Source organism: Triturus cristatus, chromosome 8 (assembly GCF_964204655.1).
Source record: "Triturus cristatus chromosome 8, aTriCri1.1, whole genome shotgun sequence".
NCBI classification, from domain to species: domain Eukaryota; kingdom Metazoa; phylum Chordata; class Amphibia; order Caudata; family Salamandridae; genus Triturus; species Triturus cristatus.
In genome coordinates this window covers 1,331,700,067-1,331,716,604 of record NC_140591.1, presented here as the reverse complement: position 1 = coordinate 1,331,716,604, position 16,538 = coordinate 1,331,700,067, and the positions used below count along the sequence as shown (strand labels likewise).

The 16,538-nt window shown below is 45.3% G+C and overlaps 1 protein-coding gene across 2 annotated transcripts in view; it reads right to left on the bottom strand.

Moving 5' to 3' along the window:
* CXADR (CXADR cell adhesion molecule) overlaps positions 1-16,538 on the bottom strand; it is a 389,642-nt gene that overhangs the window by 221,451 nt on the left and 151,653 nt on the right. For both annotated transcript variants that reach the window (XM_085623056.1, XM_085623057.1), the window contains exon 5: positions 12,814-12,936. In XM_085623056.1, coding sequence (XP_085479182.1) covers positions 12,814-12,936 — 123 coding nt within the window. The remainder of the gene's footprint in view (positions 1-12,813; positions 12,937-16,538) is intronic.

Here is a 16,538-nt window from a genome sequence, read left to right as displayed (position 1 = left end):
AGCAGAGGCTCCGAGGAGCTTGCTGATGGTTGAAGCACCTCTGTGAGGTTAGTCCTCACGGCCACAGCAAGTAGCTCCAGCCCAAGGGCTTCGGCCGCCTTGCGTAGCACCACAGAAAATGCAGCACCTTCCTCCGAAGCCACGGTCGGAGAGATGAAGCCAGTGTCAGGGGAGGTGTCAAGACCACTGGCATCCCCCAGCTCATCTGCCCAGTCCTGTGATAACTGGCCCTGTCGGGCCAGAGGGTCATCAGACCCCTCCCAGTCGTCACCGTCATCCGATTCCTGGTAGACAGGTGGAATGATCGGAGCCGGGCGGAAGATGAAATTGCCACCCATCGGCGTCGGGTGCGGCTCCGCTCCGACGCCGGGCCCGGACTGGGACTGAACCCGGGAACGGCGTTGTCCGAAGGCGGCACCGGTGGTGGCACCGAAGTCGGCAGAGGGGTGGTGAGGTCGATCGGCGCCGACTGGGATCCAGGCCTGGATCCCGCAGGGAACTGCGGCATCGGGACCGGAGTTGATGACGGCGCCGGAGTCGACACGACGGCGCTGGAGCCGCCGGCTCGCTAGGCCTCCCAGTCGAGCCCGCGGGGCCCAAAGGCAGGCATGGCGGCGGGGCCAGGCCTCTCATGGCCGAGAGGAAGGCATTGATCACCGCCGGAGTCGCGTCAGTCCCAGGGACCGGCGGGTATGGGGACAGACGCGACTCCTGCGGCTCCGATGGAGCCGTGTGGGTGGTACCACCTGAACCCTCAGCCGAGTCGCACGACCGGCGAGGGGAGCCCAAAGAGCATCGTCGCCTCTTGGACTTCTTACTATGCTTACCATTACCCGAAGAATTTAAACCAGACGAGTGGTGATGGCTGCGACCTCCTCCTCGACCGGGACCGTGAACGGCATGGAGCCGACTGCCGGAGCTCAAGTAGCTTGCGGAACCGCTCCCGCCTAGCCTTCGAAGTCAAGGCCCGGCAGTCGAGGCACGACTCGGCATCGTGGTCGGCCCAAAGACAGTAGAGGCACCAGCGGTGGTGGTCCGTAACCGACATCAGTCGGTGACAGGAGTCACAAGGTTTAAAACCAGGCATCCTACCAGCACCAGAGTTGAATCGACGAGAATAGACCAAAAAGAGTCCAAAAAGTTTAGTAAAAAAATGACAAAGGGTATGCTCTTCCTGGATCGGCGCTGTCCGGCGCGGAAAAAAAGAAGAACCGACGTCAGCGAGCGAGGGCGGCGTTTAAGTACTCCGACGACGTCATCCCAGCGCACGATGCCGACGACGGACGTGGAGCCGCAGACTACGCCTAGCGACGCGCAAGGGTATTACTGACGAAAAATCTTTCCGGATCCAGCCTGACGCCTGGGGATATTCTAAGGTGAGGAATCTAACGTCTTTCTTTCAGATTAGATATACAAGACGGATACACAGGGGTTGAGATATGCCCTATGCAGGATGGGGAACTGGATACATTTAAAACAGGCAATTCTGGAAACTTGTTGGGGTAGTCTAGGGCAGTGGTTCCTAACTTGTTGTCCTGGGGGTCCTTGAAGCCTACACAGGGGGTTCTCAACTGCTTTAAAAATTAAATAATAATATTAACAGAATAATAAAGTGTAGATGAATGAAGAAGCAAAATTTAACATTGAAAATTTTACAACATTCTATAAATGTGATGGAATTTGAAACTGGAGGCTAAAAATTAAGTTAGTATCCTCAGACTGACTTGTGAGAGAAGTGCAAGTGCATCAATCAGAATATAGTATAAACCATGGGTGGCCAAAATTTAATTTAGAAAAGCTCTAACCTTTCCATGAAGGGGAAAAATCTCTTTTTTTATATATTTGCTGGTGTATAAAATATTTGATCATTTATGTATTTATTTGGTGAATACTAGTTTCTGCATTTTTCTGTGTAGTGTTTTGCCTTTCAAATAATTGAAAATGCTTGTGGCGGGGAACCCAGCTTTCAGTAATGACTCAGTTGGGATCCTCAGATTCCAATAATGATGCAGTGAGGTACCAGAGTTAAAGTAATAATTATTTATATAACGTTTACTACCCCGGACAAGGTGTCAAAATTAAGTGGAAGTCATTAAAAACCTGCTGCAGGGCATTTTCCCATTGATTTCTGAGGTGCACCAATGCCCCCAGGAGGTTCTGTGCGAACACTCTGTATAGCCATGTAATCACGTGTTTGCTGTGCTTAGAGTATGGTGCATGTAGCAGTGGATTAATGGAAGGTTCTAAATCCCTAGTGGCCCAGTACTTACTTCATGCATGTTTAATGACACCATACAAAAAGAAGACCCCTCCATGTAAGCCACATTGCTCCTGGAGCTCCTGAAAGCTAATAAGGGCTCCATCCGAAAACAGATCACAATCCCAGTAATCCCTGCCTTCTCCCATGCCTCCAGGGATCATCTCATGAGGATACCACCCATAGTTGGGATTCCAGCAGTTGTAAAGCAGGAGAATAAGGATATGGTGTTATAATACATTGGAACCCCTGCTTCTTAGCTCTCCAAAGCCGTACACATACGCAACAAGTGGGGGCCAGGGTATTTCCCACCTGGAAATAAAAGCCTGTGTTTCTCTCAGTCACACTCATATAATCCCTGTGTACCAACAGTGTTGGTTAGCCAGCCACGAGGCCACCCACTGCAGTTGTGCTGTCAAGTAATACTGTGAAGACTTTGGAGCACCCAGACCACTCTCCCCAGATGGGAGTCTCAAACTTAATGGTGTAACCTCTCTCCCAAATTAGTTCAAGTGATAGAGCCCAGTTCACGGAATACTCAGAGAACAACCACTATGAGATTGGTAAAGAAGGTGTGGCAGTTAACTGTTTGACAGGGCAAATCAGGGCGCTACAGTCAGCAGGAGAGTAGTCCAAAAGATGATGAGTGGAGTGATCAGATAGCCTTGGCCAAGTTGCCCCGGAGGAGGTCCTCCCTCCTGAGGCAAATTTGAATTCCTAAGAATTTTAACTTATCGAGAGCTCAAGGGTGACAACCAACAGCCATCAAGGTTTTGTTCTTGAAGCCCCTCCTGGAGGGGAAAAGTAAGGGATTTAGTGTAGTTTACCCTGAACGATTGCCAAAGTCCATCCGCAAAGGGTCTAGTCACCTATTTGGATGCCCCAATACAGGCCTCTTTTTCGCAGCCTGGCTGCTAGCGGCTTGAGGGCTAGGGAAAATATAGGAGACAATGGGCATCCCTGTTGAGTGCTCTTTTGTTACCAGGTAGATATCACTCAGTTTTAACTTTGACAGTGGGGTTAGAATAGAGCAGAAAGCCCCAACCCAGTAGTTGCAGATCACAACCAAAGTGCTGAAGAGTCCAGAACAGGTAGTTCTAGTATAGGGAGTCGGAAGCATGCTCCAGGTCGAATGAGAAGCATAACAAACTAAGCCACCTCGCGGGTGCCTCCTCCATGATTATAGATAGACATATAATATTCAGGGACGAGCTCCAGTGCGGGATCAATCCATGCTGGTCAGGGTGGACTTGAGCGAGCAAGATACAATCTGCTATGATTTTACAAAGGATCTTGTAAGGACAAAGGATAAGCAGGAGCTCTCCCAGGTCAATATGGGTACAATCAGGGCCTCGTTCAAGGATGGCGGGTAGGCTCCTAGTTCCTACTCATACATGGTCAAACAAGATTTATATGTACTGTAGAATTCCATTAGTAGGTTGTCACCACCAGTGGAACAACTCATGGGGAGAGAGCAAATAGATGGTCTAATTTCCTATTCAGATATGGAGGCTTCCAACTGGGCCCTAGTGGCTGCAGACACATGGGTAGCGCAATGTCCTCCAGGATGAAGTCTTACTTGGCATAGTAGGAGCAGAAGGAGGAGTTAATTTCCCACTGTGTCATCCTCTCTATGTCTTCCTAATCCTTCATGGTTTGAATGGGGAATCCCAATTGTTGTGGTCCAATAACCCACACCAATAATTTCCCCGGCTTATTAGCCCCTGTGCGAGTCATGGCCACATATCCTGTCTAATCCGGACAGTGCAGGCGTTTTGTTAGCGTGGCTTGGAGGTCCCTTATCAAATCTCCGTGCAAAGCATCATTGATGCATGCCTTCAGCTCTAGACTCCCTAGGGACCTCTCACCATCTCGTAGATTTGTGCCCTTGTGATGAATTGAATACACCTTCCCCCCCCCCATCACGACCTTAGCAGTCTCACACTCGACTAGGTAGGGGTGTGGGGGAAGGTGGTGGGGGTTAAAGCCATATTTGCATTGTCAGTAAAAAACTCCGCTCTCTTACTGGGCGATAGACCTTAAAGCTGTGTCTACTAGCCAAAGGCACCATAACCTCCATGTTGGGATGGAGTTAGAGGTAGAGGTTTTTCCCGCTTATAAAGGCACTGACGTACAAATCCAAATCACTGCCCCTTCTAGAGAACGTGTAAAATGCAGAGCAGTTGGCTTCATCTGCAGTGAAGGTCACACTCTTTAGTATCAAGGCAAGTTTTTGGAGATTAACTATATGGACGCCTGTTCTTTCTGCGGTGTATTTATTTATTTGCTGTCCCCATACACTTAACATTCCATGTTAAAAGTATGTATGCCCCCTTCAGTGTCACAAGGTTGTCATAGTGGAAATTAGGTATAAAGGTCATCGCAACCTGGGTGCTCCTTTCCAAAGAAAACCACAGAGCCGGGAAAAAATATGCATGTATGCGGGAGGTGATGAGGTTTCCCCGAAAACAAGCCCTATAACCTCAGGCCTGATCAGGAGAAGGGGGAAGCCAACAAAGTCTACTCCAGTGGCTGCAGTAATGGCGCTCCCAGGGTAGGGGCAAACTTCAGACATTTCTCTGCACAAGGAGCAGAGTAGGACTGCGGTTCATATACAAGCGCCGATGTTTACAGGGCAGAGCCCGGTCTCATCACCCTCCACTAGGCACGCCTGGATCCGGTACCCACATCAAAGGCCAGTTCCCAGCGGACCTCTGCCCCAGATTGGGAGGGGAGGAGCGTTGGAACACTGTGCAGGTACTCTAGAGCTAAGGACAGGCGCTCTACCCCATGCAGTCACGCCGACTCTCCGCCCAACACCTCAGTCTTACCACTGGTCAATCCCGAGGTCAGAGATCCTCATTGATGTCACCACAGCATATTCACCCAGCTTGTCACCAGTTTGTGATGTAGTTGCCCCCCCCACCCCTGGAGAATGAGTTTAAAGCATCATTTTATATAAGTGAGCGAAAATGAATACCTATGAATTAGATGGTAAATAACTTGGAAAGGATTGACAATTAAACACGGTGGGACTCCAACCAAGAATCCCAAATTAGTTCATCCATGTAGGCTTAGGTTTTACTCCTCCTATATGCTATCCTCTCAAATTAAGCAACTGCAATGCCACTACAATTCAGTTCTACTTTTGGCGTCCTGGGCGACTTCAAAATTCCAAGATTAACATTTTGGTAACAAAAGCTTTTGACAACCAGTACTCGGGTCATTGTAGCGAGGCGTTCTACTAATGCATTAAAACGTGCTGAATAGCTTTTGAAACTTACTGTGGGATGAAGAAACTCAACTTTTATTAGAGTTATAAAAGTTAATTCTACCTTTAGGGCTGTAACTTTTAGCCTTGCCCTCTAGAAGTGGCATTGGAAGCAATCTCAAATGGCAAAAAAGACAAAAAAATTATAATATTCATCGTCGGGTACTTCGCACCCATCCATGACGTAATGCATAACAAAATGGTTACTTACCAGTAGGAGTAGCTTTGCAGCTTGAATGGTTTCCTGGATTCACATGCTGTGCATTATTCCACCATCTAGTGATTGGGTCCGGAATTCTCTTTCCCCCCCTTGTTTTGGTCGCCGTCGACCACCATTTGGTGCCAGGTACATCCCCTGTGTGACGTCAGACGGTATCCGGGAGGTTGACGTGCATTGTAGCGATCTTCGGATTCTTTTTTTAATTCTTATTAGTATTTTGTAGTCCTCGAGATGGTTGTTGAATAACTGATTTAATCATTTCGTTCCACACCTGCTTATTTTCCTTGTAGGGGAGGCCCTATATCACGTGGGTCGCATGTGAATCCAGAAATCTCTTCAAGCTGCAAAACTACTCCTACTGGTAAGTAACCATTTTGTTTTGCAGCGTGAATCCTTCTCTGGATTCAGATGCTGCGCATTAGACTATGTTGCGGTTTCTCCCGTGTTTGGGAGGCTGTGGTGAAACGAAGAGCTTGCAAACAGGAGTTGAAGCACATTTTGTTCAATTTGAGCTTCCTTACTCATTTGTATGTCCACGCAGTAATGCTTTGTAAACGTGTGTGGTGATGCCCAAGTTGCTGCTGCACCAATAGAGTCAATGGGTACATTTGCCATGAAACCCAGGGTTGCTACTCTCTTTCTTGTGGAGTGAGTTGGGTTGGCTGTATGGTTAGCTCTTTTTTGGCATTGGCATAACTTGATTGGATGGTTTGTACTATCCATCTTGCAATAGTTGCCTTTGTGACTGGTGATCCTGTGTTGATATGTGCGCAGGTGAAACAATTGTTTTGTTTTCCAGATCTGTTCTGTTTTTGCAAATAATACAACAATGCCCTCCTTACATCCCGGGAATGGAGGCTTTTTTCTCCCTTTAGTTTTTTGGTTTTTGAAGAAAACCGGTAGTATGATATTTTGATCTAAGTAATATTTTGATCCCACCTTAGGTAAAAAGTGGGAGTTTGTCTTTAGGATTACTTTATTCTTGTGGATTTGTAAATATGGTTCTTGTATTGTTAGAGCATGTAGTTCACTTACTCTTCATAGGTACGTGATAGCGATGAGAAAAACTGTTTTAAGAGTAATGTGTTTGTGGTCTACTGCATGCATGAACTCGAAGGGTTTTGTCATAGGTTGTGATAGTACTGTATTTAGGCTCCATTTAGGTACTGGAGCTGCTCTTGGTGGAGCAATTCTTTTTGCTCCTTCTAAAAACCTTTTAATTAGAGGCCTTGTAAAGAAGCTTTAACATGCCTTTCCTCTTGTGTATGCTACTACGGCAGCCAGGTGTACCTTTATGCTTGAGTAGTTGATGTTGCTATCTAGGAGGTAAGTTAGGCATGTAATTCCTGTTTGAGTGTTTATTGAACTAGCCTTATTGTTAGCGGTGCACCAGGTGGTATATCGCTTCCATTTTGCTGCATAGCATTTTCTTGTTGACTGCCTTCTTGCCTCCTTTAGAATTTCCATTGTTCGTAGAGGCAGGTTAAGGTGGCCAAATTCTATATTCAAGCTGCCAGGTGCAGCGCTGCTCGTTTCGGCTGAAAGGCCTTGTTGCATTGTTAGCCGGTCCTGGTCTGCTTTGATCTTGAATCTCTCCCCCCTTGAATAGTTCTAGGGGGGTTGAGTACCGTGTTTGTCTTAGCCATTGAGGGGCAATGAGAATGATGTTTGTTCCTGTTTTTGTTGTTGCTTTTTCTAACACTCTTTGCATCAGTGCTATTAGTGGAAAGGCGTAAGCAAATGTCCGTGACCAGATGTGCATTTCCCTCTGACAGGCGGTGTGGAAACTTCAAGGCAAAGCACTGGCATTTTTTGTTCTGCATTTTGTTCTGCACTGGTGCCCCCCAGGGATTGAAAAGGTATTGTACCGTTTGTTGTTTCAACTCCCACTCGTGGGAGCAGTTGTTCAGTCTGCTCAGCTGGTCCGCTGTAAAGTAGTCTAAATGTACTGTTTGTAGATTGATATTGTGAGCTACAGCCCACTGCCAGATTTCCTGCGCAAGTTTGCTGAGGGGAAAGGACTTTGTACCTCCCGGTTTGTTCTGATAGAACATTGTTGTATTTTCTGTTTGGATTAGGATGGTCTTCCCCTGAATGTGTTTCTGGAATGATTTCAGTGCCAGGAAGACCGTTATCATCTCCATGAAGTTGATGTGTCTGATTGAATCCTGTTCGTTCCATTAACCCCGTACTTTTTAGCTGGTTGCAATGTGCTCCCCAACCATTGAGGGATGCGTCCGTGGAGATTGTCACAGATGGAGTTGTGTTTTTGAAAGGTCTCCCTTGTGCTATGTTGTTGTATGCCCACCAATGTAGCTCGGCTTGCACCCTTTATGTAACGACCACTAGATCCTCCCAACTTCCTGTGGCTTGGGACCAGCTGTTAGTCAGCCATTCTTGGAATGGGCGCATGTGTAAGCAGGCGTGAGGGATAAATGGTAAGCATGATGCCTTCATGCCCATCAGTTTCATGACCTTCCTCACTGTCAGAGATTGTCCCCTCTGGTAGGGGGTTGTTTCCAGATGGATAGCTTGTATCCTGCTTTGTGTGGGGTACGCTTTTCCCTTTGTTGTGTCCAATATGGCTCCTAGGAATGTTTTTTCCATTTCTGGTTTTGTTGAAGTTTTTTGTGATTTATTGAGAAACCCAGTCTCTGTAGCATTTGGATAGCTGCTTGAACCTGCTTGCTGCATGTTTGTTTTGAATGTGCCCTTATGAGCCAGTCATCCAGATATGGGCAGACGTGGATTCCCTCTCTTCTCAGGTGTGCCACTACCGCTAGGCACTTTGTGAATGGAGAGGATTTTATTCAGAAAGACAGGACTTTGAATTGGTAATGTGTTCCGTTGTGCAGGAATCGCAAGTGTCCCTAGTCCATAGGGATATGTAAGTAGGAGTCTTTGAGGTATATTGTTGGCATGCAGTCTCCCTTTTGAATTTGTGGTAATATCTCTTGAAGAGTACACGTTGTGTTAGTATGAATTAGTTTATGAACCTCAGGTCCAGGATTGGCCTAAGAGTTAGGTCTTGTTTGGGCATTAGGAAATATGGGGAGTAGTTTCCTCTGAACCCTTCTTGTTTTTGTACCTATTCTATTGCCTGTTTTTGGTAAAGTTCCTTGCTCTCTGCCTCTAGCAGTAGGTTTTCTGATTTTAGGAATCTTCTTGTTTTGGTGGGTTTGTTGGTGGTTTTCTTGTCAGCTCTACGCAATATCCATACTTTACCAAATGTAATATCCATTAGTCTGTTGTGATATTTTGCCACTGTGTGAGGATCAAGGCTATTATTCCCCCACTGGTGTTTTGTGTGGGTCCTTGCATGTGAGTGAGTCAGTTTGATAAGTTTCCTCTTCCTCTAGAGGACAGGCCTCTCCCTCTGCCATTGCCTCTCATCTGAAAGGGCCGTTTATGCTGTTGTTGCCAACCTTGGTAGCTTGACTGCTGACCTGTTTGTTATCCTGGGTTCTGCCTTGTGGTTATTGTGACATTTGTTGTCCTTGACCAAAGGTGCCTCTCTACCTGTGGGCTGTTATTGATTCCACCCCATTAAAAAAAACAAAAAAAAACTCTGCTGTAGGGCTCCCATCACCCTTGCCGGTTCATTGTCCTTTTTTATTTGTTGAAGGGATTCATCCACTTACTTTCCAAAAAGTGCCTCCCCATTGAATGGTCTATTGATGGAGGTTTGAACTTCCTGTTTGAAACCAGATATTCCAAGCCAGGCATGTCTTCTGAGGATGGTTCCTGTGCACATTTGCTTACTAGCAGTATCTGCTGTATCCAAAGCAGACTTAAGGCAGGTGTTTGCCACGTTTCTTCCCTCCTGGACAATAGATATTGCCACTTTCTTGTGCTCTTCAGGGAGTTTAAGAATCTCCTCTATCTTATCCCACTGTTGATGACCATATCTGTTTAGTTGGGCATTGGAATTTGTGATGATCCACTGTGTTGCCGCTTCTTTTTCCATTCTTCTCCCCACCATGTCCATTCTTTTACTCTCCTTCTCTGGTGGAGGGCCGGTGCTGGAGACTGCATTAGCTCTCCTTCTGGCTGTGGTGACAATAATTGAGTCAGGCACTGTGTTTCCCTGAATTTATTTAGGGTCCTTTGAGGAGGCCTTATATTCATTTTCCATCCTGGTACTTACCCCCTTGTTTGAAGCTGGTTCCTTGAAAGCGTCTTTGCCTTGATCCTGACTGCTAGGAAACATAGGAAGATATTGGGTTCCCTTAGTAGCTGGGGCCAGGGTTTCTAGGAGGAAACAGTGTCTCCTTTTTCTTCCTCCAGGGCTACTCTTAATTGATTTGCTGCCCTCTTGACCAGGTCATTGTAGAAAGCTATGCCGTTTGGAGGCGAAGCTTTCGAAGGATAACTGCATCTCTCTTCCCTCCGGGCTTTCGGTGTCGAGATAGTTCCACGAATCTTCGACATTTTTGGAGATTTCCTCCTCTTCCGGTACGTCCCCGTATTCCTCCGGTTCTTAGTCTCGGGTTTCTGGGGTTGGAGGTGAATCTAAGATACCTTGCTCTTCTTCTCCCTCTGAGTCTGTTGCCTCTTCGGTGTCGAAGTTCTCCTGTTAGGTGACCAGTACCTTTGGGATTCGAAATTCCTTCAGCTATGCATAGAACTCCTTTTTCTTCTGGAGGAGCGTTGCCATTTCTTCCTCAAGCATTTTTCTTTTCCTTTCGGCTTCAAGAGCCCTCTCAGCACCGGAGATTCTCTTTTTACCAGCATCAACTTTAGATTTAGACGGTGTTGTGACCTTTTTTGTGGGTTCGTGTTCGACCCTTGGCTTCGCCATTTTCAGTGATTTTACCTCCTCGGTAATCTTTGGGTGGGTTTGTGGGGGTTCTCTTAATAGCAGCTGACCCTCGATCGCCTTTTTGCACAGTGTCGGGGCTGCCTTGGGTGCTTATGCTCGTGGCCCTTCGGTTCCGACTGATTTTTATGGTGTCTAACCTTCTCTGTCTTCTTTTTCGGATTGATCGCCGCCTTCGGGGCGTGGATTTTTTCAGTGTCCTCTTCTAGAACCTCGACGTTCGATCCCTTGCGTGTCGATTCTGCTGGTGCTCCATGCTCTTCCTCGTCGCAGGATAAACCCAGGTCGCTGAGAGAGGTTTTCTTCCCAGTCTGCGACATTATTGCATAGTGGGCCTCTCTGTTTTTGGCAGGTTCTAAGTGTCTTCGACAGGAACGCAGTGCAGGACTCACAGTCCTTGTCCTGATGGTTCTCTGGCAGGTAGAGGTTGCAGACGTTGTGTGGGTCGCGTTGAGTGTACTTGTGGTGACATTTGGGGCAGAACTTGAAGAGGGTATTCTCCATGTCCCCTAACTTGCCGTTTTTGGACCGATGGGGTCCTCTGTGGTGTGGACATCGGAGCTTTACTCCAGTCTCCGGTTTCTGCATCGATGAATGGTGAGATTTCTCGGCAATCTTTCTTCTGTTAAATTTTTGGGGAAAAACAGAAAAATCTTCGGAGCTTCCCGTCTTGCTTCCAGACCCAGAGGCAGAAAAAAGAATCTGAAGATGGCTACCACGCACGTCAAACTCCAGGATGCCGTCTGACGTACCTGACACCAAATGGTGGTTGACAGCGACCAAAACAAGGGGGGGTGGGGTGGGGGGGGGGGGGGGGGGGGGAGACAATTCAGGACCCAACCACTAGATGGCGGAATAATGCACAGCATGTGAATCAAGAAAGCTCTTCAAGCTGCAAAACTACTCCTACTGGTAAGTAACCATTTTGTTATGCATTACATGTAGGATGGGTGCAATGTACCAGACGATTAATATTAATTTTTGTCGATTGCGATAGCTTCCAATGTCACTTCTAGAAAACAAGGCTAAAAGTTGCAGTCCAAAAGTTAGAATGAACTTTTATAACTGCAATAAAAGTTGAGTTTCTTTGTTCCACAGTAAGTTTCAAAAGCCATTCATAATGGTTAAACAAACCAGCTTCTTGTAATGCATCAGTACAACGCCTAGATACAACAACCTGACTAATGCACAACATTTGAATCAAGAAAAGGATTCACGCTAAAAAACTAAGCACTTCTGTCTGTACCAGTGGGTCAATAAATAAACTTGTTACAGGCACTGTACTCCTTTAAATCGGACTTCTGTGAAATAAAAAGGTCATCCATAAAAGAAAGCAAGCATCTTAACCAAGTCCATGTTGGTGGGGGGGAAAAGGTGGGGAATTCAACTACTTCCTGAAGCCGTAATTTTCAAAGCTGTGGTGAAAGGTTGTGAAACTAGGAAAGCAACAAGCATAATTGAAAGGAAAATTAAATCGGACCTGTCCAATGCATTTATTTATAGTCAAGAGGAACACAAATGTATTTTTTTCAACTTGACTTTTGCCTGAAAGTCTCCCATTCGTATGTGAGATCCTCAAACAAAATAAGACTACACACCATAGATGGTGTAAAACTAAAAAGTCACCTAAAAACATAGGATACGATTAAAATACATAAATACGTTAAAAGGCTTTTAATTCATGCATTAAAGTTCATTTGCTTTGAAATATGAGGGCAGGTATTTTAAAGTTTATCATACTGGTCACTTTCTTCCTGCTGTAGATCTACTTTTTCTGGAATATTCCTCAGTAGTTTTCTAATGTGCTTTGGTCAAACTATACCACATTAAAAATGTAATCCATCCAGATTCAATGAGGACATTTTTGTAAAAAAATAAGATCTAAACTAAAAGGAAATGTCATGTCGAAAGTATGAATGTAACTAAGCTAATGCCATCTTGAAGAGAAATACAGCCAGCTGCTGGACATAAGATTTCCCTCATTTCCCATCATGCTGCTGCAAGAAAACTACAACTTCCAGGTATTACCAACTTGTACGGTCTTGATGCATGGTTATCAGCATGTTGAAAATGCCCTGTTCGGTGTGCAACACCTGATCAGTGAAGGCTGGATCTCTGTACAACTGCCAGATCAGAATGTCACTGCACAAACAACCCAGCGTTAATAAGCAGGGGAGCATGGCAACAAAGGTAAAACAACTTATCTTGTAAAGCATTTTAAATCTTTCAACATGAAAAGAACTTACGATGGCTAACGGTGAGAACAAGAAGACAGGATTCACTCCCAACGCGGTTTTCAGCTCTACATTTGTAAGTGCCAGAGAATTCTTCCGATGCATTTTTAAAAAGAAGGACACCAGGTTCAGGGTCTGCAAAAACAGAATAACGCATGTTGGGAACAGCTAGAAAATGCACTTGTCAAGAACAGATATTATGCGCCATAAGGTTAGAAGAATATTTTGTATTGATGCAGGTTTCTAAGCACTACGCATTATCTAAATTATATTTAGAAAAGCGAAGGTATGAATAAAAGACCATCTCATTTTTAAAATATAATGGGTTCAACATTGCAAATTGCTTCACATGGCACAAAAGTAACCTATTCAGGTGTAGTGAGATCTTGTCACCTGATCATGTACTTTTCAAAGGCAGATTAGAATTTCATTACACATAATAAGGAAAATGTTACTTGTGCTTTGAGCATCTGCTCGTGGCATGCAGCGCTGTAGATTCACATGCTGTGCATACTCCTGCCATTTAGTGTTGGGCCAGAATGTGTGAAAGTTGTTTTTCTTCGAAGAATTCTTCGAGTCACAAGGTAGTGCGACTCCACCTCTTGCTTGCAATGCGCATGGTCATCAGCTCGATTGTTAGATTGTTTGTCCCGTGACAGGTGAGGATGACCGGAGCAGAGCGACAGGAAAAATAGAGAAAGAGAGAGGACCATGCAGAGGCAGCTGAAAGTAATGGTAGATGCAAGAGCCAGAGGAATCCAGGGAGGAGGGTGGAAGCATGTTAATCTACAGCACTGCATGCCACAAACAGATGCTTATAGTGTAGCATTTTCCATTTGAGGCATGTGTGGCTATAAAGACTCATGCTGTGCATAGACTGAAAAGCAGTCCTCCCCTAAGCGGTGGCCAGCCTGTGGGTGTTGCAGAAGACTGAAAAAGGGTATGTAGTACAGTGTGGCCAACATTTGCTAGTTGGTGGGCTAATAAGTCTGCACAGTAGTGCTTTGTGAAAGTGAGTGGTTGCTTTTTAAATGCCCGCTATTGGGATGCTCCCAAGGAAGGCCATATGAGCCCCTTTCTTTCTGGTGGAATGGCCTCCAGGCAAAACTCTTCGCTTTTCCGTAACCGGTTTCGTTGCATTTGACTACCCACCAGGCTATGCCTGATTTTGAGAAGACTATTCCTTTATGTGGTTCAGTTCTTTAGATTGGTTAAGATGGACAGGAGAGGCCACCTTTGGAAGAAATTTAGGGTTGGATCGTAAGATCATATTAAAAAATTGAAAAAATAAAAGCCTGGGGAAGAGTGTACAAATAAGCAATAAATCTCCATCGAGATTGTTTTAGGAAAAAATTGTTTTTCCTAGAGACCCCTCACCCAGCAGGGTTGCCCTTTGGTAGCAAGCTTCATCATTGGTGTTCATCTCAATCCACTGCGAATCGAGGGGTGCTACGAACAGAAGATTACGCAGGGGCACTTAGAGATGGAGTCTGTGATAAAGATGGTGAAGGGAGTGGAAATTAATTACTGGTAGGTTAAAATACCCGACTAGTAGGACTCTTGTTTTATTCCTGCCTCTAGACGGTAATGTTAAAATCAGGGGGCCGTGTATGAAGGCGTAGACTATGAGTCCGTTCTCTTCAAAACTAAATCGGTCAACATGTTCCGAGCTTTTCCCCTTTTGGCTCTTCTTCAGGACCTATAGGAAAACCTATTCATATTAGGCCCAGGCTGACAAACCTTGGATTATATATATACAAGCAATGATGTGAAGCACCCTGCTCTGAAAGTGCTTAATAAACCTGAAAATACGTGATCAATCTGTATGTGAGAAAATAAAAATTGCCCATCATCCTTGCTTTCACACAGTGGTTGTAAAAACGCCTCTACTTAATGGGCGAGGCATCGTGAGACAAAACAGACACAAGGACACATGTTATAGTTAGCGGAAATTTTACTGATAAAAAACCAATTAAATTCCCCCGTTATAGTTAGTGCAGGCAACTATAACTCACGCGACCGCAATCCTCTGCTGATGCTAATACTGTATTTAGACACTTATTTACCCATGTCTTCTTCCATACATTTTTAGCTATACATATATTACAAATATTTTTTTTTCATAAAGACACATATGTCATCAGCAGAAGATTGCGGTCGCGTGAGTTATAGTTGCCTGCACTAACTATAACGGGGGAATTTCATTGGTTTTTTATCAGTAAAATTTCCGCTAACTATAACGTGTGAAACCTATGGTTTTTTCAGTGAATTTGCAAGGTTTTTTAAATGCTAATTCCTAACTATAACGTGTGTGAAACCTATGGTTTTTTCAGTGAATTTGTACGTTTTTTTAAATGCTATGTTACTTTACGCCATTCGTGGCGTGCGCGCCCACTTAACGCATTTCGTTCTGTGCGCGCACAGTGATTAAGCGGGGCGCTTCGCGCACCGTGCGCGCACAGTGAGCACGCGGTGCGCTTCGCGCACCGCGCGCCCACTTTACGCAGTTAGTGCCGTGCCGCGCACCGCGTGCCCACGTTACGCTAGATGGGCCATGTACGCACGATGCGCTTCGCGCACCGTGCGCACATGGAGGACATATGATGCACTTAGTTTAGGTAATATTTTAATTTTTCGCAATAGTTATAAGCCATGCACAAATGGTGCCCTTCGGGCACCATTTGCATACAGGGTGGAGAGAGTGTGGATAATTTTTTTTTTTTTTAATATATTTTTTTTTTAATATTTTCGTTTTTCACTTCGGTGATAAGCCATGCGCAATTGGTGACCTTCGGTCACCAATTGCACACGGGGTGGGGTTAGTGTGGATAATTTTTTTTTTTTTTTATATATTTTTACCGTACGCGTACGGTAAGCGTAATCGGCGAAATTAGCGAAAAAATAAAAATTCCGTTTTTGGCCTTGGGGGATCTTTGGGGACTCCCTCTACATGGCTATGTGTGTGGGAGCTGTCAAAACAGCCCCTTTAAATGTTTTTGTGCTTTGTTTGTTAATCATCTCTCTCAGTGCGAGAGAGAAAATGGCGGCCGCCGCTTCCTGGTTTCGGCCGATTCCAATGTTTACTAAGATCTAAGAGCCAATCATAATCGCGCTCGCGCACGCCACCGTACGCGTACGGTAAGCGTACCGGAAGCTGGCTCAGATATATATATTGATTTAAAGGCTATTTTCTCAGAATCTACTGAACAGATTTACACCAAACCTACAAAAGGCACTTCCTTGACCTGAGGACTACCTCTCTGCCAAATTTCTAGTAATTCTGTTCAGCCGTTCGGGCTGTAGCCCTGTCTAAAGGTCCTATGGAAAAATGCATAGGAAAAACGCGTTTTGGGACCCCCCTTTTATCTCAGCCCCCGCTTGACGAATCCCCCCGAGACTTTCAGGGTAGGAGCGGAGCGGAGCGCCCCACCTATTTTGAAAAATTTGCGAGGATTCGTCGACCGGCGCCAAAGTTATTCAAAATAGAATGTTGCGGATTTCCTATGGAAACGTGGTCCTAACTATAACTACCTACTGGCGACCGCCAGTAGGTAATATATACACACACATATATATATATATATATATATATATATATATATATACATACACACACACACACACACACACACAACACACACAACTACAAAGGGAGAGGATCCTGTGTTCTCATATAGTATTGGTTAGGCACTTATAAATGCCAGTGTGTGGGCACGTCAGGTTGTCGCATCTTTCTT